Source organism: Hemiscyllium ocellatum, chromosome 3 (assembly GCF_020745735.1).
Source record: "Hemiscyllium ocellatum isolate sHemOce1 chromosome 3, sHemOce1.pat.X.cur, whole genome shotgun sequence".
NCBI lineage: Eukaryota > Metazoa > Chordata > Chondrichthyes > Orectolobiformes > Hemiscylliidae > Hemiscyllium > Hemiscyllium ocellatum.
The window spans coordinates 134,186,118-134,212,002 of NC_083403.1; the positions used below are offsets into that span (position 1 = coordinate 134,186,118).

General features: G+C 41.3%; 1 protein-coding gene across 1 annotated transcript in view; it reads right to left on the reverse strand.

Annotated features, from left to right (window-relative positions):
* LOC132808013 (structural maintenance of chromosomes protein 6-like) overlaps window positions 1-25,885 on the reverse strand; it is a 125,180-nt gene that overhangs the window by 22,217 nt on the left and 77,078 nt on the right. Inside the window, exons 15-21 of the mRNA XM_060821910.1 lie at window positions 22,239-22,440; window positions 18,004-18,118; window positions 6,881-7,041; window positions 4,361-4,496; window positions 4,185-4,265; window positions 3,763-3,933; window positions 3,533-3,670 (exon numbers count right to left, since the gene is read on the reverse strand). Coding sequence (XP_060677893.1) covers window positions 3,533-3,670; window positions 3,763-3,933; window positions 4,185-4,265; window positions 4,361-4,496; window positions 6,881-7,041; window positions 18,004-18,118; window positions 22,239-22,440 — 1,004 coding nt within the window. The remainder of the gene's footprint in view (window positions 1-3,532; window positions 3,671-3,762; window positions 3,934-4,184; window positions 4,266-4,360; window positions 4,497-6,880; window positions 7,042-18,003; window positions 18,119-22,238; window positions 22,441-25,885) is intronic.

A 25,885-nucleotide genomic window follows, 5' to 3' on the forward strand; every position in this document is an offset into this window, starting at 1 on the left:
GATTTTCACCAACTGAAAAACAAGCAAACTCTACTCAAATCTGAGATGCTGCCTGGCCTGCTGTGCTTTGACCAGCAACACATTTGCAGCTGTGATCTCCAGCATCTGCAGACCTCATTTTTTACTCAAATAAAACTTTGTTCAAACAGAAACTAATTTTCTGTCAGGCAGGTGATCTCAAAAAACAAGTTCAGAATTCACTGAAACTATGTGGTTTCCAAGACATGCCTTGTCAAAAGGAACATGTTCCAATGTCCAAACAGACCTTCCAGACAAAAAAAAAATCCAGGCATCATCAGAACTTAAAATAAATCCATTTTAGCACAAAACGCAAGTCCCCAGAAAAGAATATTAGATATGTGGCCTTCATAAAGCTCAGCACAACCCAGGATAAAGCAGCCTGCTTGAGAAACTCGACTTGAATATGTATTGTTCTAATTCTAATTATTACCTCCATCATTAGTGACAATGTGTACCATTGACAAGATACACGACAGTAATGCATCAAGGCTTCTTTAACATTAAATCCCAAACCTGTGACTTTCATTATCCAGAAGATCATGGGCAGCAGACAAAAGGAACACTACCATTTCCCTTTAAAGTCACATACCATTCTGAAATGGAAGTATATCGTCAGTCTTTCATTGCCAACCCTGTTAAAGTTCTTGCATTCCCTGTTAACAGTACAATAGGTGCAGTCTCAGCTCTCTTGCTCCCCAACTTCGCCTCCCCCCCACCCCTCCCATTTATATCTCTATCCCCTTGGCTCACAAGCCTCATTCCTGATGAAGGGTTTATGCCTGAAACATCGATTCTCCTGCTCCTCCACACTCTTGATTCTGATCTCCAGCATCTGCAGCCCTCACTTTCTCCTCCATAGTTTCACCACACTGACTGGAGTGGTTCAAGAAATGGGGTCACCCTCATCTTCCTAAAAGTGATAAGGGATTTCGACTAAATGCCAGCTCTTGTCAATGATGCTCCCACCTTGTGAATAAAGAAATGTGAAAACTGATCCGCCCTTGCTCTCCCAAAGGCCAGGTTCACATCCACATTACAATAGCAAATGAAAAGCACTACCCAAAGACATCAGCTTTAGCTGATTAAATATTCACAGAACTGAAAGCGATAGTTTGATTCATTAGTTTATGCCAAATACATTAAAATAACTCTAAGGGAGCTCCCCATTTAGGTAAAATGAGATCAAACAAATCATGCAAAACAAGCAGTTAGAGAACAACATGTCTCTATCATGCCAGTGGTGCAAATATTAGTCATATTTTAACATAATTTTTTGCATCCTGTAAATGACAGCTAGAAATAACAGGCTGTAACCTGTAACTCCATGTGTGTCTTGTAATTAGTAGTACATAATCTAATGAATAATCAATGCTAATAATGCAGTATTTTTATCACAGACATCAAACAAACTATTCTCACTCCTGCAGACAGACTATCAAACCCAATGCAGGATAGGAACATCTCAGTGAGTCTCTGCAAAGGCTGCTGCTGTGCTGTTGCAACCAGAGCTTTCATCAAGTGCTTTCTCTGGGTGTGTGTGGAAAGGTTTTCAGATGGTGAGAGAAATGCAAGAAATGAGAAAAGATGTTATCAGGATTGTTGACACACTTTACCAGATCCAGATGTCAAAGGAGAATTTCTTCTATGGCAGTAGAATGAAACCCCTCTGCACGCTGCTAGCAATAGGTTCTCACCCAATAGGCTGCCTTTGCTTTTTCAAATGATTGCTGCTGTTTTGAGTGCTTTCTATCTCCTAGACCTCCATGATGAGGCATCCCCGTGCATGAATATTATGTAGCACTGTTGGAACCTTTGACAATGCTGCAGAGGAGTCCAGGCACCTAACACATATCTTCATTGTGCTGTGGTCCTTTACTAGCACCGGCCAACTGGAGTGCTGTGAAAGTGTTCCAGTCAGACCTGTGTCAGATATCTTCACAATAACCTGAACATATCTTTGAGGTTCAATAACTGGATCACACCAAAAAAAAGCATTACGTAGCTTGTAGGAATGTTGATATTCACTTGTGCGATCGTGTGGAAATTCAGAGAAGTGAATCAGTTCCCATCGATGTAGGTAGTAGGATTGATGAAGGGAATATGCATAACCAAGTGGAAACAATCCATCAATCTGTGCACCTTCAGGGATTCTGTCACAATATAAAACTGCAGCCTTCAGTCATGCTGTTACTGTGGCTTTTTGCAGTGAAGTGGATGAAATGACTTAGACTAGCAAATGATGCATCAATGAACCGCTTAATATTTCTGTGCACAGCTACATGGCTAACGTTTCAGATTCCTATAGCGGGGATTGTCTGTTAGTCAGGTTTCAGCATACAAGACAAACCGTTAGACATTTCCTTTACGAAATTCAGGGTCCACAAACTCTGAGGATATTAACTACGGGCGCATGATCATATAGATGTCATGGTCCTCGTTCCTCTCCTGCTGCTTGATCAGCGCTTGCCTCCCACCCCCATTACTCCTTCCCTTCTTCCTTGAAATATGTTCACAAAGTATCAAATCCGTAACCTAATTCATATTCCATCCACGTAGGGTGTAAAACGTAGGTTAGTGATTCAGGGTCACGATTTTTACTTCAATGCTCAAGATCAATTTTACCCTCACTATGTACACTTTTTAAAATGAGTGGAGTCTCACAGCAAGAGATGAAAAGGAAGGTGGCAGCAGAGAAAGCAAAATGACCAACATGCATCAAGAATTAAGAATTCTGTGAATTGTCTCTTATACCTTTAAATTAGTTTCTATCTTTTCAGTGCTGGTTAACATTCTGAATGCCTTTTTTTATATATTGTGAACATCATGAGCACAGAGGGATAATAAACAGCATCACTATATCATAACTATTACATTCAATTGCCCCTTCTCGGCTGAGGATTGCTAATCATCTGTCGGAAATGGTGGAGAAATGGTACCATTTCTAAAGCTAATTTAGCATAATGCATTCCTGCCCTACTTCCTCTTGTAGTGCTCAACAGTACCCAAAGGAAAATTCAGGTTTAATTCTTTAAGTATGCCTGGCAATGTAAGATTCAAATCTTCAACTAGCAATAGTGCTGAAAGAAATCTTGGCAGAGCTGCATATGTGCACAGATAGGTAAGCACTCGATCAGAAACTGGGCATTATCCAAACTCAGATCTTTCAACAGGAGCCCTCTGGAGTACAAATCAGTCAGTACAAGTCAGGAACCCTGTGGGAGTACAAACCAGTCAGCAGCACTTCCTGTTGTGCACTGTTCCCATTAGCAAAGACCATATCCAAATTTTGACCTGTAATGGTTGATGACTGTTCTTCAATAGATTATTATTTGAAATGCTTTGAGGAACATCAATATTATAGCACTTTATATATGTGTATATCGATTATGTTATTGAGGCTAATTCCACCGTTTCATTTCACATTGCTGTAAGTATCTGCTTACTAGATGAATAGCTTTAATCATGCCTTTAAGTTAATATATCATGCCTGGATAGTGAAAGCTGCACTTACCTCTAAAATACGTTCTTTACTTTCCAACCTCTTTTTTAGTTCATTTATTCTCTCCAGATGTTTATTTCTTTTCTCTTTGAAATGCTTTTCCTTCTGTTTATATGTTTCGATCTCTGTGTCCACTTTACTTAGCTCTTCCTGTTGTAATAATTCATTTCTTTAAATATTATTCAGAAACATTTCTAAATCTGATAACAGTTTGGATAATTAGTCTGATAATTAGAGTGCACCTTTGTTGAATCTATTTCTTCTGCCACCGAATGTTCTTTCCCTTGTACCTCTTTGTATTTCTTTTCATCCTCTTCCAATAACTTTCGATGTACGTCCAAATCCATTCTTGCCTGCTCCAAGTTATTTTGGGCCGACGCAATTCTGTGGCAGATGTCTTGGGCTTCTTTTCTCTAGTGTAAGGAATAGAAGGAATCAGTTACCACCCAACCCCATGTAACTAATTGTTATTCATGGCATGATTGGCTTAAGTCTCTGAAAATATTCAATGATGAGTAAAAGAAAAATTAACCATTGAAGATTCTGTGCAGCATTCAAAACTTATATTACGTCGGGAGGGAAAATTTACATTACATAGGGAGGAAAAACTTAAATTACATAGGGAGGGAAACACAAGTAAGTCACAATTAATTCTAACACTTACTAATGTAGGAATATGAAATGGCTGGAGGTCCTCAATGTTTTCTAAATCTCCAATTTCCAGCATAATTTTAGTTATTCTTTCCTGAAAAATACAAGAGATAATTCTTAGGTTTATTCCATCACGATTGATTATTTAAAATGAAAAGAACAGAATTCGTCATACTTTTAAATACTGACCTGGATTTGTCTCCTTTTCTTTTGAGTATTGCTGATATTGGTGTAAACTAACTTTATTTCATCCTTTATTGAATTCGATCGCTGTTGACAGTGTAATAACTGGGATTTCTTATCATTTAGTTCCACCTCCAGTTCCCTGGTATGCAAAGGATTTCAGTGACAAAATTTGTTAATTTTTTTTTAAAACAAAGTCCATAATTAGACACAATTTAGGCCTTTAGCGATAACAAAACGTTGCACAGTTAAACCAAGAGTTTTTTCAACACAATGGCCTTAACTTCATAGTCAGCAACAACATTGCAGAGCTCATCACTAAATGCAGAAAGTAATATAAGCCAATCTGATTCACATGCTTCAGTTGAGAACTTACACTTCTTCTGCAGTTATGTCCAATGTCGAAAGCATCAGTGAGACTGAGCAGTGTGATATATTACTGGAGAACCTATGCCTCCTAGTCACAAGCTGAGGGTGCATCCTTTAATGTCAGTTTTCAACTTAATTGGCAAGTTCTGCAGTCTTCTTACCAGATGAACTGAACTTCTGAACTAACATTGTTTTTTAGTTAGTTAGTGAAGAATGAAATATCTCACTTGTAATGTTAACTGTCAAAGTGCTATTGATCATTAGAACTTGAAAAAACATTTAACAGTTCAGAAGCATATTACATGAGAAAGTTACAAATCACACAACACCAGGTTATAGTCCAACAGGTTTAATTGGAAGCACTAGCTTTCGGAGCATCGCTCCTTCATCAGGTGGTTGTGGAGTGCACAATTATAAGACACAGAATTTATAGCAAAAGTTTACAGTGTGATGTAACTGGAATTATACATTGAAAAATACCTTGATTGTTTGTTAAGTCTCTCATCTGTTAGAATGACCATGATAGTTTCACTTTCATATGTAAATCACAGAACTTTTTTTAAAAGTTATGTTGTCAGGTTAACTGTAACAATTGGTATCAGCGCAGATAAGGTATTGAGATGTTAAAGGTGTTAGCCCCCCATGTTCCCTGTCTGCGCCATAATGTTTAGACTGATTCTAATCTAAAAAGTGAGTTAACAGAATCCATGTAAGACCCTGTTTTTCAATATATAATTTCAGTTACATCACACTGTAAACTTTTGCTATAAATTCTGTGTCTTACAATTGTGCCCTCCACAACCATCTGATGAAGGAGCGATCTCCGAAAGCTAGAGCTTCCAATTAAACCTGTTCGACTATAACCTGGTGTGGTGTGATTTGTAACTTTGTACACCCCAGTCCAACACCAGCATCTCCAAATCATGACGTGAGGAAGTGGAATTTAAACACAAGTAATAGATCTAGAAAATAAATCTGATCTCAGTGACAATGACAATTCTTACCAATTATTGCAAAAGACCATTGTAGTTCACTGATGTCCTTCTGGAAAGGAAATTTGCCACATAATATGACACATAAGAAATGTGTGATACATGTGGTTAAGGGGAAGCAAGTTCCTCAGAATGCCCACTTTTCCCAATCTTGCCACCCTGGATGAAGTGGCAAAATTAGATCAAATATAAATCATCACTGTTAAACGGTGAAATGGAGAACACTTCTATTGAGGATTACTATTTGGCTCAAGTCAGTTTTTGGCCTGGGTAGATAAATATTGGTTAGGAAACCGGCTTCTCTATTTTGCAGATTTGATGGCGTTAACCAATTTCCAACGAAACACTAATATTCAACATGTTATTCACGATTAAACCAGATTTTGATTTGTAACATTGAAGTAGGTCCTCATTTACAATTTGAACATCATGAACATACCCCAACTTATTGTTTTGATTGTCAACAAAATGAAACAAAAAATACCTTGTGATTAGAATGACCTAGAGTCATAAACATTTTAGGCGATTAAAAAGATTTTTGAAGTTTCAGAATATTTCAAAATATTTGGATTAAAGACATATTTTTAATTCATATGATTGGGAGAATAAATAAAAAGCTGAAATAAAATTGTATCTGTGTGAAATAGCATTTTTCAGATTTGTTTGGTATATAAAATTGGATGGATATAATGACGGCAAATTTCTTTCTCAGAAGGCCATCAATGAACTACATGGGTTTTTGCAACAATTGGACAGAGTTGCCATGGCCCCTGAATTAGATTTATATTCTAGATCTATTACTGTACTTGAGTTTAAATTCCATTGTCTGACAATGGTGGGATTTGAAACTGTGCCCCCCCCCGCCCCCAATAATTAGCCTGAATCTCTGTGTTGCTAGTCTAGTGATAATACCTCTTACTGCTATAATGTAAAATGTGCACATGAAAATGCTTTTAATCATTTCAAGCAATAACAATTATTAACAAGCTTATCACTTAAAATCCTGAACCATAATTAAACATTTACCAAGCTAGAGGGAAAGACTTGAGGGTTGCAGTGAAGGAGAAACAACAGGACTGTACTGAAGCATCTCGTTAATAACTTGTTGTGGTCCAGCCTGCATATTTCTGAGGGATTGTAATAGTTGATACCAAACTTTACTGACCTGATTTCGGATTCCACATCACCACCCAAGTATCTTGCCCTGTCCTTTTCTGAGGAGTAGTAGCGGTTGGGAAAAACCTGGTCACCTGCTGCAGTAAAGGCTTCTCTGCAGTTTGCGGGTGGTCTTTGTTGCTGCATAATTTCACGAGCTCTGCTGTTACTCTAGGAAGGAGGATTGCTATTTCAAAGCTTGCTAGAGAAAACCACAGTTTCAAACAAAAGCAGATGATCTGAGACAAACTGGTGATGAACAACAGACCTCTTCCTCCGCTACATTGATGACTGCATTGGCGCCACTTCGTGCTCCCGCGAGGAGGTTGAGCAATTCATCAACTTCACCAACACATTCCACCCTGACCTTAAATTTACCTGGACCATCTCTGACACCTCCCTCTCCTTCCTGGACTTCTCCATCTCCATTAATGATGACCGACTTGACATTGACATTTTTTACAAACCCACCAACTCCCACAGCTACCTGGATTACACCTCTTCCCACCCTATCTCTTGCAAAAATGCCATCCCGTATTCCCAATTCCTCTGCCTCCGCCATATCTGCTCCCAGGAGGACCAGTTCCACCACAGAACACACCAGATGGCCTCCTTCTTTAGAGACCGCAATTTCCCTTCCCACGTGGTTAAAGATGCCCTCCAATGCATCTCGTCCACATCCCTCACCTCCGCCCTCAGGCCACATCCCTCCAACCGTAACAAGGACAGAACGCCCCTGGTGCTCACCTTCCACCCTACCAACCTTTGCATAAACCAAATCATTCGCCGACATTTCCGCCACCTCCAAAAAGAACCCACCACCAGGGATATATTTCCCTCCCCACCCCTTTCCGCCTTCCGCAAAGACCGTTCCCTCCGTGACTACCTGGTCAGGTCCACGCCCCCTATGACCCACCCTCCCATCCTGGCACTTTCCCCTGCCACCGCAGTAACTGTAAAACCTGTGCCCATTCCTCCTCCCTCACCTCTATCCAAGGCCCTAAAGGAGCCTTTCACATCCATCAATGTTTTAGCTGCACATCCACTAATATCATTTATTGTATCCGTTGCTCCCGATGCAGTCTCCTCTACATTGGGGAGACTGGGCGCCTCCTAGCAGAGCGCTTTAGGGAACATCTCCGAGATACCCGCACCAATCAACCACACCGCCCCGTGGCCCAACATTTCAACTCTCCCTCCCACTCTGCCGAGGACATGGAGGTCCTGGGCCTCCTTCACTGCCACTCCCTCACCACCAGTCGCCTGGAGGAAGAACGCCTCATCTTCCACCTCAGAACACTTCAACTCCCAGGGCATCAATGTGGACTTCAACAGCTTCCTCATTTCCCCTTCCCCCACCTCATCCTAATTTCAAACTTACAGCTCAGCACTGTCACCATGACTTGTCCGGACTGGTCCAACCTGCCTATCTTCTTTTCCACCTATCCACTCCACCCTCTCCTCCCTGACCTATCACCTTCATCTCCTCCCCCACTCACCCATTGTACTCTATGCTACTCCCTCCCCACCCCACCCTCCTCTAGCTTATCTCTCCATGCTTCCAGCTCACTGCCTTTATTCCTGATGAAGGGCTTTTGCCCGAAATGTCACTTTCGCTGCTCGTTGGATGCTGCCTGAACTGCTGTACTCTTTCAGCACCACTGATCCAGAATCTAGTTTCCAGCATCTGCAGTCATTGTTTTTACCAAATATGCCATAAAGGATGACTGTAAATGTAGTATTCATTTTCCCTCATGTATTTTTACAGGTGATGGAATTCTAAGGAATGATATGTGTAACATTACAGTATTGCGTGTATTCTATAGGGTTCCAATTAGTGAGAAAGATTTGGAAAAAATAAATTTACACGGAAAAACTGCATAAAGGTGCAAAACCTATAGTGTGGTGATAGTGGGAGCTTCCTCAGTGTTATAAAGACAAGGAAAATACTGCTGAGTTATGCCTCATTGAGATGGCTTCCTGGAAATCAAAACCGATTACTCCTGGAGTTGTTGCAACTTAATATGTTTCCTCACAAAATACGTGATCCACAAACAATAAAACACAAGACTTACAATCCTTCCCTCCTCCTTATTGAAGCTTGGCATTTCTAAAACCTTTAATTTATTCCAACATTTTATATTCGGGCTAATGCAATTATATCATCTTTTCCAGCAATGTGAATAATATTTATAATAAAATAGGTGCAACAAAAGACTCCACATGAATAATCTCGTATTTCAAGTTGTAAAGTTTTCAGTGAAGGTCAGTGGATTACCATCAGCATAAATTAGCTTTTCCGTTTTACCTGTTAGACACTGACTTCAATATGTTAAGGAGTCAACAATTATCCCAACGTCTGGCTATTTTAATAGTAGGTTACTTCCGTTGATACTGGTTTAGTTTACAAGTGAAGTACCCCACTTCTCTGCTTGCAACTTATCATCCTGCAACAAGACTGCAGCTACCCTCATACTACCAGAATCAATAACTATTTTGAAAGGTTTGGAAAAATTAGGGGAAGCCAACATTGGTTCATTTTATTAAGATTGTTTCCAGCTTCTCAAAATGCTGTTGGATATCATGCTGATCATATCATCTTTGCTTGATTCTTTAATAAATTTGTGTTGAAATTGAAAATTTCTGATAAAACCCACACATTCCTAAAGATATCATGATTTCTCACTTAGTTTTGGGAAGTAGGGAATTCTGTTAGAGACTTCATTTTTGCTGTTGTTAGCGACACATGCCCTTGTCTTCCAATATATCCAAAATAAGTTACTCTTGCTTTCTCACATTCACAATTGGCTAAGTTTATTAATAAGCCAGCCAACAGCAATTGCTTAAACAGATCTTCTAATTGTCTCATATGTTCTTACTGGGCACTACTCTGTACCATGATATGGCCTCAATAAAGTACAATTTATAAACCTCAGTTACAACTTGATTCATAAGCCTCTGGAATTTAGCTCAAATGGCCCCACTAAACATTGGAACAACCCATTCGGTGTAACCATAGTGGATATTTCTTTAAGTCTTCATGTAATGGACCAATCTTAGGAGGAATGGGGTACTGCCAACACTATCAATGGAGTCTTCTAACTGTTGGAATGGGTACAAATCTATCCTTGTAACCACATTTACCTTTCACGTATCTATTCAGGGTTTAATTGATCCATTTGATTTAGGAACGAACACAATCGAAGTAATACAATACAATACAATAAAGAACTGCAGATGCTGGAAATCTGAAACAGAAACAGAAACTGCTGGAAACACTCAGCCAGTCTTGCAGCATCTGTGGTGAGAAAGCAGAGTTACATTTTCTGCACAGATGCTGCCTGATCTGCTGATTGACTCCAGCAGTTTCTGTTCAAGCTAATTGAAATGTAGGGAATTCATCTCAAGAAGTGTCCACCTCCATATCTCTGTCACCTTCCACTACTCTTACCACTTGACACATTTGTTCCTCCTTATCCTCTTCTCTACAACAATAACTTTTCAACATGTTTGTGAGAAAACTAATGCATCTTTCTACAATCAAGAATATTTATCTGATAAGTCACTTTACTAACAAGCTTGACTACATTATATGGGTCACTAAATTTCACTTTCAAAGGTTGGCCTTGCAAAAGCATGAATACAAATATTTCATTCCTGACCTGAACTGTTCTAGCTGATAAATGTTTATCGGCCCATACCTTCATTTGCATCTGTCAAACTTCCAAATGCTCTCGAGCCACCTTAGGTACACCTCGGAGTCCTTTTAAAAACATGGACCTAGTCATAGAGATGTATAGCATAGAAAGAGACCCTTTGCTCCGACTCACCCATGCTGACTAGATATCCTAAATGAATCTAGCTCCATTTGCTTGCCTTTGGCCCATTTCCCTCTAAACCCTTCCTATTCATATACCCATCCAGATGCCTTTTAAAAGTTGTAATTGTACCACCCTCCACCCCTTCTTCTGGCAGCTCATTCCATACACACACCACCCTCTGTCTGAAACGTTTGCCCCTTCAGTCCCTTTTATATCTTGCCCTCCACCTTAAACCTTTAGTTTTGGACTCCCCCACACTCCTGGGAAAAGACTTTGTCTATTTATCCTATCCATGCCCCTCATGAGTTTATAAACCTCTATAAGGTCACCCTCAGCCTCCAAAGCTCCAGAGAAAATTGCTCCAGCCTACTCAACCTCTCCCTATAACTCAAACCCTCCAACCCTGGCAACATCCTTTTGTAAACTTTTTCTGAACCCTTTCAACATCCTTCTTATAGTAGGGAGACCAGAATTGCACACAATATTCCAAAATATAATCCAACTTTGAGGATTTGTCTTTATAGTTCAAAGCACTTTTCTTACTCAATTCTAATTGACCTCCAATCTCATAACCATAAATTAATTCAAATGGAAGAAACCCAGTAGATTCATTTGGAAAATCTCTGGTAGATTATAGGAAGAAATCTAATTCTTTGTCCCTGTCCTGTGAGTATTTGTGATAGCACACCTTAAACTTGGTTTTAAGAGTCTGATTATATCCTTCCATAGTTGTGGGCCTGTAGATATGCAAATGATTTAATTTGTTTTCTACTCAAACTGCTAATGATTTCCTGGAAAACTTTAGACAAAGTTAGAACACTGAACAAAATACTTCTCAATTGGTCATCTACAGCCAGCAAACATCTGAGTTAACATTTCCATTATGACCCTAGCTGTAATTGTCCTTAAAGGAATAACTTTTCGATTAGATTACTTACAGTGTGGAAACAGGCCCTTCGGCCCAACAAGTCCACACCGACCTGCCGAACTTCTGGGGATCAGGTTGTTAGATCCATAATCATAAGAATATACTAAAGACCTGCATTTTCAATAATGGTCCTCCAACTGTAAAGGTGATCAAGACAACCACCTGATGAAGGAGCGGCGCTCTGAAAGCTAGTGTGCTTTCAATTAAACCTGTTGGACTATAACCTGGTGTTGTGTGATTTTTAACTTTGATCAAATTAAAGGTTGTGGTTTTCCTGCAACCCGTCATCGTTTTATAGCACTGCACTAAATCTTATTGAAGTCTTGGCTCTGTAAAATATCTATTTTCTGATGTTTGAATTTTCCATATTCCTATCTATACTGCCATTGGACTTTCATATGTTACTTCCAATAGTTCCCTCCAGTATCTGGCAGTACCAGTATTTGATCAACATATCCTTCATCCACAGGTCTAAGAAGATGTCTCCACACCCTCATCAGAACTGTTTCTAACAATAATATCACCCCTTAGCCTCAACTTCAGTGGAGCTATCTATGTTAATTTATTCATCAATGATCTGCTTCCTAAGTTTCAGTTAATGAAGATATACCAAACACTTTTTTAAAAAAAAATTATCCTCTTTCCTAAGTAGAGTTTCAAGTACCTTAACATTTACTTACGATATTAGTGTGTTCTCTAATGAAGCATTTTGTTTAGCTATTGTTCTGGTCAACACACATGATGGAAAGGTACTGGCAACTTGTTTCTCTTATCTCACTGGATGCTGCAATTATAGGCAAAGCTACAAGTCTCACCCATCCCCAAAACACAGAGGATGGCTGCATTCTGAAATTGGTAGCCCATCCCATCAAATGCAAATAAATAATTAATGGTCAATTGAGCTTGTTAACAGCTTAGTTGAACCCGATAATATACCGACCACACCATAATGCTCATGATATGAGCAAATACACAGGTTCTGTGCTTCACTCTTGAAGTTCAAGAAAACAACTCACCAACACCTTTCAAGAGAAACTAGGGAAGGGCAATAAATGTTGGTCCATCCAGCAACGCCCACATCTCACAAGAAAATAAAAGAAAATTAAGACATGACACTGGAAATGGTAAATGATTTCCTGCAGGTGGCAGAATTGTCCCTCAAAGTCTTAAAGGAACTTTCAAAGACAAGATTGATTGATATGATGGGTAAACTGGGGATAGCATTGCCTGACAGAGCTGCAAAGTCAGAGACAAATTGAAGTACTAGCACTTGGGTTTAAAGGAAATACAAGAAGGACCAGGTATTCTGGGTAGTGAAACTTTGGAATTGGGCGACATTCAATTATGTGTAAGGCAATTTAACATGAGAAAAGGACAAAACTAGAGACGAGAGAGAATAAAAAGACACGGAAGAGGAAGCAGAAAAGGGAAATGGAATTGAAAAGAACGTGAGAAAACTAGACTTAGAACTGCAAGAGAAAGTGAAAGAATACAAATTATCAGCTTAAAAGAACTCAGCTGAAACAGGAGATGTCATGGTTGGGCAGTGATGGGGGGTGTCTCATAGTTATGAAAATTTGTTAACTAATTGCAAGTCTTTCATTTACATTTCCTCCCAATATAATAAGCATCATTGCACTTATATTTAACAACTCATAACATTATAAAGATAAATAAATACATATAATACATATATACACACACAAAATGCTACTGCTACCCAAGAAACAAAACCACGTCTTTCATTGCAGCAAAATTAACACCAGCTAACAAATTGACATGTGCAACATTTGGTATTTAAGTGATCATTTTCTTCGTGTGTGTGTGTGTGTGTGTGTGTCATGCCCAGGTATAGACCATACCTGGAAACAACACAAGGAGGATCACCTGATTGAGCTTTACGAAGCTCTGAGGGTCATCGATGGGGTAGATTGGCAGAAACATTTTCCCTTCATGGAGGGGTTAAAAACCAGGGGGCACAGTTTAAAGGTAAGGAGCTGGAGGTTTAGAGAGACTTGTAGAAAAACATTTTTCACCCAGAAGGTTGGGGGTATCTGGAACTCACTGCAGGAAAGGAAGCAGGAACCTTCAAAACATTTAAAATCTACATAGTTGAACACCTGAAATGTGATATCATTGGAGGGTATGGGCCAAGTGCTGGAAAATTGGTTTAGAGTTGCTGAATTATTAATGACCAGTAAGGGCACAGGCCAAAGGGCCTCGTTTCATGCTGTAAAAATTCTGTGACTCTAACCTTAATTTACAGAGTTGCTCTGTAATAGAAAATGGCCTTCCTGTGTCCCTTTCTCACATATTCCCACATTATTTCTATTTATAATGTATACTCTTCAGGAAATCTTCATTAACCATCAGAATTTTTTTTTTAAATATAGGTAAATCCTCAGTTTATCTATTGCAGTTCATCAAAATACTCTTGCCCCCTTGAACTTTGAGAACATGAGGACTGCAGATGCTGGAGTTCAGAGCCAAAAGGTGTGGCACTGGAAAAACACAGCCGGTCAGGCAGCATCCGAGGAACAGGAGAGTCGATGTTTTGAGCATAAGCCATTAAGAAAGATGAAGAGCTTGTGCTGCCTGACAGGCTGTGCTTTTCCAGTCCCCTTGAATTTTAAAGAGGATAAATTTTACAAATTTGAGTTTTGCTGAAAATGGACACACTTTTTGGAAGCTTTACATTTTACATTCATCAGGACAATATGACAAAAATAACCAAGTCAAGGGGAGGAGGGGCAAAAGTTTATACATCATAAAAAGGAGAGTACTGCCCAGTCAGAAGGTGGTAGCTCTCTTCTCTGATAGCACAAAGCAGAAGGCTTTTGCTTCTGTTGGAACTAGAATATAGAACATAGAACAATACAGCACAGAACAGTCCCTTCGGCCCATGATGTTGTGCCGAACATTTGTCCTAGCTTAAGCATCTATCCATGTACCTATCCAATTGCCGCTTAAAGGTCACCAATGATTCTGACTCTGCCACTCCCACAGGCAGTGCATTCCATGCCCCCACCACTCTCTGGGTAAAGAACCTATCCCTGACATCCCCCCTATACCTTCCACCCTTCACCTTAAATTTATGTCCCCTTGTAACACTCTGTTGTACCCGGGGAAAAAGTCTCTGACTGTCTACTCTATCTATTCCCCTGCTCATCTTATAAACCTCTATCAAGTCACCCCTCATCCTTCGCCATTCTAATGAGAAAAGGCCTAGCACTCTCAACCTGTCCGCGTACAACTTATTCTCCATTCCAGGCAACATCCTGGTAAATCTCCTCTGCACCCTCTCCAAAGCTTCCACATCTTTCCTAAAATGAGGTGACCAGAACTGCACACAGTACTCCAAATGTGGCCTTACCAAGGTCCTATACAGCTGCAACATCACCTCATGACTCTTGAATTCAATCCCTCTGCTAATGAATGCTAATACACCATAGGCCTTCTTACAAGCTCTATACATCTGAGTGGCAACTTTCAAAGATCTATGAACATAGACCCCAAGATTCCTCTGTTCCTCCACCTTACTAAGAACCCTACCGTTAACCCTGTATTCCGAATACATCCAAGATTGTGAAGACCAAGATATCAGGCAAGTACCTTTTGTTGGGGAATGAGGGGAGAGCAGTTTTTGTTGTTGGGGTCACAGGGAGGAGGAGGAATGAGAAGAAGAATGAAAGGGGAGGCTGGGTTGGTTCTGACCAACATTAGGTTGAGTCCATCATCATATACAGTTTGACACAGAAAAAGAGTTAATTAATTGTGTGTCATAAAGTCAGAGAGGAAACAAACTTTTCAGTCTAACTTGTCAGTGCTGACCAGATATCCTAACCTAATCTAGTCTCATCTGCCAGGACTTGCCCCATATCCCTCCAAATCCTTCCTATTTATATACCCATCCAGATGCCTTTTAAATGTTGTAATTGTACTAGCCTCCACCACTTCCTCTGGCAGCTCATTCCATACACGCACCACCCTCTGTGTAAAAACTTTGCCCCTTAGGTCCGTTTTATATCTTTCCCCTCTCACCCTAAACCTATGCCCTCGAGTTGTACCCTATACTCCCCTTGTCTATTTCCCCCATCCATCCCCCTCATGATTTAATAAACCACTACAAGGTCACCCCTCAGCCTCCGACGCTCCAGGGAAAACAGCCCTGGCCTATTCAGCCTCTCTCTATAGCTCAAATCCTCCAACCCTGGCAACATCCTTGTAAATGTTTTCTCAACTCTTTCAAGTTTTACAACTTCCTTACAATACAATACAACAGATTCTCAAACCAAAAAGGTACACAATTCTCTTTAACCATAACTTCTTTCTTCAAAATTAAATTACCCAACATACCTGCGCAGAAATCTAGGCTAGTAACTTTTACATCTTTGGAATGTTCCTAAGCTTTTGAATTATTTTGAAATGTAGTCACTGTCATTACTTTGGTAAGCATCATGCACATCAGAAGTTAGGTAAACAGCAGTGAGGTACAGAAAATGGGTAGCTGTCCCATTTTCATTTATTTTGGCTGAAGGAAGAATATTTTCCATGACACTGGGAAAAGTTCCCGCTCTACTCTGAAACAATACCATGAGATATTGGCAAATGAACCGGCAAATAAGGCTTTGCTTTAACATCTCTCTCAGAAATGCTAATGGCTTTGCCCAGTTGGGATGCACATATCTAAATGACAATGCGACACAATTGGTCTTGAGAATAAAATGGCTGAAAGTTAGTTCAAAGAGCTCTCAGCTTCTTCCTCGACCAGAAGCCCGAACAATCCCCATTCACCATCACTCTCCTCTGCCTGGCTGAACTTGTTCTCTCACAGTTATGCCTGCCTCTTTATGGAGTAAGTGGAACAATCCTTGTTCCAGTCCTACAAAGGCTCCCTCCCACAAGTCTTTTCTTGGTACATCAACAACTGCTTCAGTGCTACTTCGTGCTCTTGTCAGGACTCCCACCTCTCTATAACTTTCACATCGCTGATTTCCAACACTTCCTTTCCTTGACGTCTCTGTCTCCATTTCAGGAGATAACTCATTCACTGCCAACCACTACAAAGCTACTGACCCACATAGCTATCTTCATGACAGCTCATCACACCCCACATCCCACAAGGACTCCATCTCATTCTCCCAGTTCCTTCACCTATGTCGTATCTGTTTGGATAATGCCACTTCCCAAAACAGTGCTGCTACCATGGCTTCCTTCTTCCATTGTGGTTGATAGGGCCCTCAACCGCATCTGACCTATCACACGTCTTTCCATTCTTGTCCCTTCCCGTCACTCACAACGGCGTGAACAGATTCCCCTTTGTCCTCACTTTTCATCCCACCAGCCTCCGCATTCAAAGGATCATTCTTCGCCGCTTCAGACAACTCCAGCAGAACACCATCACGAAACACATCTTCCCCTCACTCCCCCGTCTGCATTTCTCAGGAATCGTTCCCTCCAGGACACCCTAGTACGTTCCACAACCACCAATGCCACCCCTTCCCATGGCACCTTTCCATGTGACCACAGAAGGTGCCACACCTGCCCCTGCCCCTGCCCCTGCCCCTGCCCCTCCTCCCTGCTCACCATCCAAGGGTCTAACAGGCTTTCCAGGTGAAGCAGCATTTCACCTGGACCTCCTCCAATCCTGTGTATTGTATTTGCTGCACCCAATGTGACCTACTCTACATTCCAAATGCAGATTGGGTGACCGCTTTGCAGAACACCTCCACAAGCAGGACCCCATCCTTCTCGCAGCCAATATTTTTAACACAGCGTCCTGCTCACACACCTACATGTCTGTCCTCCGAATGCTGCAGTGTTCAGTGAATCACAGCAAAAATTGGAGGAACAACATTTCACCTTCAGACAAGGCATTTTACAGCCTTTTTTGACTTAATATTGAGTTCAACACCTTCAAATTGTGAACAAGTTTATTTTAGTTTGTTATCATGCCCTTCCCTCCCCCCTCCCCAGTGTCTGTCCTTTCAAGTCTGGCAGGAGACACACTACCATTCTGCCATTCTCACATTCTGTTCACTTAATCTGAACGATCAACGCCATTTCTTCACCAGCACCCTGCACCCACTACCCCCACACACCCCTCCCAAATATTACACAAATGCTGCCCCCTCCACACTTCACCTCAGCTCAGATGAAGAGTCATCTCAACTCAAAATGTTAACTTGCTCACTCCTTGATGCTGCCTGACCTGCTGTGATCTCCAGCATTTATTGTTTTCAGTTGTTCAAAGTTAACCTTGCTCCACCACGCTAATCACCATGAATATACAACTTTGTTTATCTCAAACATTACCCCCATTATAAGCATTATCAAGCAAAAAAAAAGGAATTCTGCAGAATGAAAATTGTAAAATTGGCCTACTTTGATTATCAGGATTCTTTCAATGTTCCTCAAATCGATGAAGCAGTTTGCCACCACTGGGTTGCTTATTTCTAAGGATTCAAAAACTGTTGGGAATTCTGGATGGTAAACAGCTCTTTAGAGAGAAAAAATACAAAGTTACTTTGGATTTTGTCTAGTCTGTGCATTGAAACTTCACAAACAATGTAGGGTTTGAATCAAGAACACGGCCAATGACTCAGTAGTCATCTTGATATATTCCTACTATGAAACATCCAATCAGCTTGGATCCTGTGATGTAATTGACTTCAGTTGTTTGTATCACCTTGAGTACCATCAAGATCAAAGCTTTTTCCCTGCAGGTCATTAAGTTGAGTAACAGTTTAAACATTTCGCTGGTACGTTGCTTGGAATCACAAGCAATGTACAATGCTTTATTTACCATGAGACTGGATTGTCGCATGATTGACTCAAATGCCAAACAATTATGAGTAGGTATGCACACCCAATAGTACATGACTATAATGTCACATGCACAACAGCACAACCCTTTGCTAACCCCTGTAGATGAGTGAATACAAGCAATTGCACAGTTACCTTAATCAGTAATGTGTAATGAGACAGATTAATTAGGGAGCTTAAAGGTGAAGGCACCTTTAAGGGGCAGTGACTATAATGTGTTAGAATTCACTCTGCAGCTTGAGAGGGAGAAGCTGGAATCAGGCGTAATGGTATTACAATTGAGTCAAGGCCAGAGCTGATTGTCAGGGGAACCTAGGAGAAAAGATGATAGAGTTTCTGGAAGCAATTTGAGAAGCACAGGAAGGAAGATGAAGCATACTATAATGGGGGGATGAGACAAGCACAACTGACCAGGGAAATGAGGGAAAACATAAAAGCAAAATAAAAATCATACAATGGAGGGAAGATAAGTGGAAAGCCAAGGGATTGGAAAACCTTTAAAAAGTAGCAGAGGATAACTAAAAAAGCAATAAGGGATGGTAAAGATTAGATTAGATTACAGTGTGGAAACAGGCCCTTTGGCCCAACAAGTCCACACCAACCCGCCGAAGCGCAACCTACCCGTACCCCTACATTTACCCCTACCTAACACTACGGGCAATTTAGAATAGCCAATTCACCTGACCCGCACATGTTTGGACTGTGGGAGGAAACCGGAGCACCCGGAGGAAACCCACGCAGACACGGGGAGAACGTGCAAACTCCACACAGTCAGTCGCCTGAGTCGGGAATTGAACCAGGGTCTCAGGCGCTGTGAGGCAGCAGTGCTAACCACTGTGCCACCGTGCCGCCCACTGATGAAATATGAAAATAAGAAAGCCAGTAATTTAAAAGAAAATTGCTATAGGCTTTTTAGATATTAAAAAAGGTAAAAGAGAAGCAAGAATTGTCATTAGACCTCTGGAAAATTAGGCTGGAGAAATAGTAATGGGAAAAAGAAACTGAGCAGAGGAACTGAATAGGTACTTTGCATCAGTTCTCACAGTGGAAGACACCAGTACCAAAGAGTCAGGGTGAGGGGGTGGCGGTTCAGAGGTGAGTGTAATGGCCATCACTAAGGAGAAGGTGTTGGGGAAGCTGAAAGATATAAAAGTGAATAAATCAGTCAGAGCTGATGGATTACACGGCAGAGTTCTGAAGGAGATTGCTGAGGAGATTGTACAGGCATTAGTGGTAATCTTTCAGGAATCACTAGAGTTGGGGAGGGTCCCAAAGGACTGAAAAATAGCTAATGTAACACCCCTGTTTAAGGAGGGAGAGAGGAGGCAGAAACCTATAGGTTGGTTAGACTGACCTCAATTGTTGGTAAGATTTTAGAGTCCACTATTAAGAATGAGATTGTGAAGTACTTGGAAGTGCATGGTAAAATAGGGATGAGTCAGCACAGCCTTATTAAGGGGTGGTCATGCCTGACAAATCTGTTAGAATCCTTCAGGGAAGTATTGAGTAAATTAAACAAAGGAGACCCAGTGAACAGAATCCATCTTGATTTCTAGAAGGCCTTTGATAAGGTGCCACAGAGGAGGCTATTAAATAAGGTAAGAGCTCATGGTGTTCGGGGACAAGGTATGGGCATAGATAAAGCATTGGCTGACTGGCAGAAGGTAGACAGCAGGGTTAAAGGGGTCTTTTTCAGAAGGGTATCCGGTGACTTGTGGAGTTCCGCAAAGGTCCGTGTTGGGACCACAGCTATTCACGTTAACAATACGGATGAAGGAACCGAGGGCTTTGTTGCTAAGTTTGTAGATGACACAAAGATAGTTGTTAAGGAAGCAGGGAGGCTACAGAGGACTTGGACAGTCTAGGAGAATGGGCAAAGAAGTGGCAGACGGAATACAATGTGGGAACCTGTGAAGCTATGCACTTTGGTAAGAAGAATAGGGGTGTAGACTATTTTCTAAATGAGAAAAGGCTTCAAGAATCTGAAGCAAAAGGGGACTTGAGTTCTAGTTCAGGATTCTCTTAAGGTTAAAATGCAAGTTCAATTGGAAGTTAGGAAGGCCAATGTCATGTTGGCATTTATTTCAAGAGGACTAGAATACAAGAGCAGAGATGTACTCTGAGGTTGTCTAAGGCTCTGGTCAGACTTTATTAAAATATTGTGAGCAGTTTTGGGCCCCCTATCCGAGGAAGATGTGCTGGTCTTTGAGGGGGACCAGAGGGGTTTTCAAAGCTGATCCCGGGGATGAAGGATTTATTATATGAAGAGATGTTGAGGAATCTGGGTCTGTCTCAATGTGGTTTAGAAGTTGAAGAAGGATCTCTTTGAAGCTTATGGAATACTGAGAAGCCTGAATAAAGTGGGCACGGATAAGATGTTTCCATTACTGGAAGAGACTTACACCCAAGAAGACATGGATATAGGTTTGCTTGCTGAGCTGCAAGGTTCATTTCCAGATGTTTTGTTACCCTTCTATGTAATACCTTCAGTGGACCTCAGATGAAGCAATGCTGAAAATTCTGCTTTCTGTTTATATGTTTGGGTTTCTTTGGGTTGATGATGTCATTTCCTGTGATGAAGTCACTTCCTGTTCCTTTTCTCAGGGGTGGTAGATGGGATTTAACTCAATGTGTTTGTTGATAGAGTTCCGGTTGGAATGCCATGCTTCTACGAATTCTCGTGCGTGTCTTTGTTTGGCTTGTCCTAGGATGGAAGTGTTGTCCCAGTCGAAGTGGTGTCCTTCCTCATCCGTATGTGAGGATAATAGTCAGAGAGAGTCATGTCTTTTTGTGGCTAGTTAGTGTTCATGTATCTTGGTGGCTAGTTTTCTGCTTGTTTGTCCAATGTTGTATTTGTTACAGTCCTTGCACGGTGTTTTGTAAATGATGCTAGTTTTGCTCATTGTTTGTGTAGGGTCTTTCAAGTTTATTAGCTGCTGTTTTAGTGTATTGGTAGGCTTGTGGGTTACCATGATGCCAAGGGGTCTGTAGTCTGGCAGTCATTTCCAAGATGTATTTGACGTAGCTAGGGTTTCTGGACGTGTTTCATCTGCTTGTTTGGGTTTGTTGCTGAGAAATCGGCAGACTGTGTTCATTGGGTACCCATTCTCGCTAAGCCAAGAGGACAGTCTTAGAGTGAAGAGACAACCCTTTAGAACTGAGATGAGGATGAATTTCTTCAGCCAGAGGCTGGGGAATCTGTGGAACATGTTGCTGCAGAAGATTGTGAAGTCTAAGTCATTGGGTGTATTTAACATGGAGGTAGCTAGCTTTTTGATTAGTATGGGGATCAAAGGTTACAGAGAGAAAGCTGGAGAATAGGGATGAAAAACATATCAGCAGGATAGGCAGCATCCAAGGAACAGGAAATTCGACGTTTCGGGCCAGAGCCCTTCTTCAGGAATGAGGAGAGGGTGCCAGGCAGGCTCAGATAAAAGGTAGGGCTGAGCCTGCCTGGCACCCTCTCCTCATTCCTGAAGAAGGGCTCTGGCCCGAAACGTCGAATTTCCTGTTCCTTGGATGCTGCCTAACCTGCTGTGCTTTAACCAGCAACACATTTTCAGCTCTGATCTCCAGCATCTGCAGACCTCACTTTTTACATGAAAAACATATCAGCCATGATCAAATGCAGAGCAGGATCAATGGGCCAAATGGCTTAATTCTATTCCTACGTCTTGTAGTCTTATATTATCTAATTTATACTATTTATGCAATGTCTTATTTTGTAATCGTTTTGCTCAAGAAAACTTCAAAGCAGAGTAAAATATTTAAGAATTAAGCATCTTGAAACACACCTGTTTTTTATGTTGTACACTTGATTTGAAAACTCACACACATTAATTTGGGGTCGTTTTCCTGAATTGAAATATTTTGACATCAAACTCTGTAGCACCTGCTCATCTCTGTAGTTATCACAGCAAAATGAAAGCAGTAGTCCTTTCAAACAACTTTCAACTGCCAAAGCCAATTCAGGATATTTCAACTTGAAGCAAGCACCTAAGATAAAACAATGTCTTGGTATTAAAATTAGTGCTCAGTATTTCTGAATACACATTATATAATGCATATATTACCTTAAATGTATAGGCTTAAGCAGACTGCTGCCAAGTTTATTACACATGTGCTGATACACAAACCTTTCACATGAAAGAAAAACAGGAGATTTCACACCAAAGATCTGAAGGGTATATTGATCGACTTCCAGTCAGTTAAGTTAATGGATTTATTTCCTTTCCTTTTTGTATTCTAGCTCCAACTCTATCCATGTCCTTTTATCCACTTTCATATTATCTACTGCAATTTTTCTGACTTTTGTACTTTAAGTCCTGACTTGATTGTTCCCATTCCTGAAAAACATGACTTTAAGTGTAACTTACTATGTGATCTATAGGTTCCCATAGAAGTCAAGCCTAAAACTATATAGGTAGGTTCAAGTAGACATTTTTCGCTCAAAATGTTATGGATCGATCGAAATCCTGTACCATGCATGTGAGTAGCTGAAATAAGTTGCAAATTTAATTAATCACTAAATATAAAAGAAATACTGTGCTGTTGGACACTTTAGGACAGTTCTCAGCAGAAAATGACATTGATATTCAGCTGAAATAGTAAATGCTACTGATGAAGGGCTTATGTCTGATGCTGCCTGACCAGCTGTGCTTTTCCATTGATACACATTTTGACTCTGACTCTCCAGCATCTGCAGCCTTTACTTCCTGCTCCTCCTCTACGTTTCCAAAATGCCAAATCCAAAAACAAAATATGGTGACATGGTGGCTTTTGTGGAGTTTGCACGTTTTCCCTCGGTCTGTATGGGTTTCCTCCTGGTATTCTGGTTTCCTCCCCAGTCCAAAAAATGCAAATTGGGTGGATTAGCCATGAGAAATGTAGGGTTATGGAGATAGAGTAGGGGAGTGGGTCTGGGTGTAATGCCCTTCAATTGGACTTGATGGGTCAAATGGTCTGCTTTATGCTGTAGGAATTCTATGAAAATAAAAGAAATCTAAAAATATAAAAGCAATGCAACATAAATATAAATGCTAAAAATACATTTGGCTCATGGAGTTTTAATTGACCAAGCTTGGAGTTTGCATATCCTCCCCGTGTCTGTATGGGTTTCCTCCGGGTGCTCTGGTTTCCTCCCACAATCCAAAGATGTGCAGGTTAGGTGTATTGGCCATGCTAAATTGCCCAGTGTTAGATGCATTAGTCAGGGATGAATGTAGGGGAATGGGTCTGGGTGGGTTGCTTTTCGGAGGGGTCAGTGTGGACTTGCTGGGCCGAAGGGCCTAATTCCATATTGTAGAGAATCTAATCTTCTTCATGGCAGAAGCTGGATGGTGAGGTTGAAGTCTCGAACCAATGGCACCAACTTCTGTAACTAGGTGGGGCTCGGAACCTCGGTGCAAGTTCAAAGCAGGAGCCTGGAGAGCACAGAGACCAGAGATACTTTAAAGTAAATACCAGAGGGCAGAAATGGAATCCAGAGAATGAGGGAGGAGGAGAAGTGAGAGACTGAGGCCTGGGGCAGGAACAGGAAGGGGCAACTACAGGACTGCGTGTGGGAGCAGAAGCAAGACATTTTCCACCTAGACACGTCAACTAACAGCCTCTTTTAAAGATGCACAACTGACCTTTCAGCTTGTTGTCCACAGTAATGCATTTTAAAAGGTTAGTTGTTGGTTGACAGCTATGGGCTAATGCTGAGTTTGTAAAATGTTCTGAGTCGTCTATTACTGTCCATAAGTCTGCAAGGAGTGGTGCTGCACCTGGAGAAGACCATGCTTCATGCTGCTGAATTCAAGGGTTTTGGTCAACCTGTGTTTTACCCCCCAGCATGAGCACTGCCATTTCCCTATTGTTTCATTTGCTACATGAATGGGAAAAGGGAAAAGGTGCAGGGGCAAGGCAGAGAGAATAAGCTCCTCGGAGGGAGATTCTTCTTACCATTTTTGCCAGGAGGCACTATCAACCCAGTTCAGAGGAAAGTCACTCGATCTGAAATGTTCACTCTGATTTCTCTGCACAGATGCTGCCAGACCTGCTGAGCTTTTCCAGCAATTTCTGTTTTTGTTTGATTTACAGCATCCACAGTTCTCTTAATTTTGATTTAGTATTCAACCCAGGAGAGCAATTTTCTAACCTTAACGCAAATCATAAACTGTGCGCACATTGTATCGATTTTCCAATGGGCATGATCAGACATATGTACTCTCTCTCTCTCTCTCTCTCTCTCTTGCTAGTATACCTACTGCCTCACAGAGGGTGAGAATGGGACTGCCAATGATGATAAAAATATGCTGGGCCACAAACCTCTTTGCTTCAGAGTCCTTGCATTTGTTCATCGATCTCTGGCTATCTGAACCACTATATCAAATCACAGAGTGTTTGTGAAGCAACAGGAATCATCCACTGACCGGCTGCCACATGGCTCCAGCAGACAATGTAACCCTTTGGGGACAACAGGGAGAAAATGAGAGCCATTTTGCCTTGTGAGCAACATCATTGAGCTGAGAGCCTCAAGTAATTCTCCCGCTACTAGGACCTTGGTGGAGGAACCCTGCACTGTGTGCCACGATTTATTACAGTTTCTTGCATTTTGCATTTTTTTAAAAAATACATTATTCATGGGACATGGCAACATTTACTGCTTATTTGAAGTTTCCCTCAAGGAAGTGGAGATGAGCTGGTGTCTTGAATGACTGTAGTTCCATTTCATGAACATAGACCCACAATTCCATTTGGGAGCACTCCACTTACGTGAGTTGAGGACTGCAAATGCTGGAGATTAGAGTCGAGAGTGTAGTGCTGGAAAAGCACAGCAGGTCAGGAAGCATCCGAGGAGCAGGAGAATCAATATTTTGTGCAAATCCCTTCATCAGGAATGAGACTGAGCCGCGAGGATGGTGAGATAAATGGGAGGGCCGGGATGGCACTGGGGGGAGATAGCTGAGAGTGCGATAGGTTGGTGGAGGTGGGGGTATTGGTGCTAAGTCAGAGGAGGGTGGTTATGTGGGACAGTCCATCTTCTGGAGTTACACTGGCACCATTTCCTACCTTTTCCTCCGCTATATTGATGATTGTGTCCTACGAGGAGGTTGAACAACCAACACATTCCACCCTGACCTTAATTTCACCTGGATCATCTTAGACACCTCCCTCCCATTCCAGTATGTCTCCATCTCCATCAACGGTGACTGACTCAACATTGATATCTTCCACAAACTCACTGACCCTCACAGCTACGTGGACTACACCTCCTTCACATCGTGCCTCCTGTAAAAACGCTATCCCTTATTCCCAATTCCTCCACCATCGCCGCATCTGCTCCCAGGAGGACCAGTTCCACCACAGAACACACCAAATGGCATCCTTCTTTAAAGACTGCAATTCCCCCTCCCATGTGGTTGACAATGCCCTCCAGCACATCTCATCCACTTCC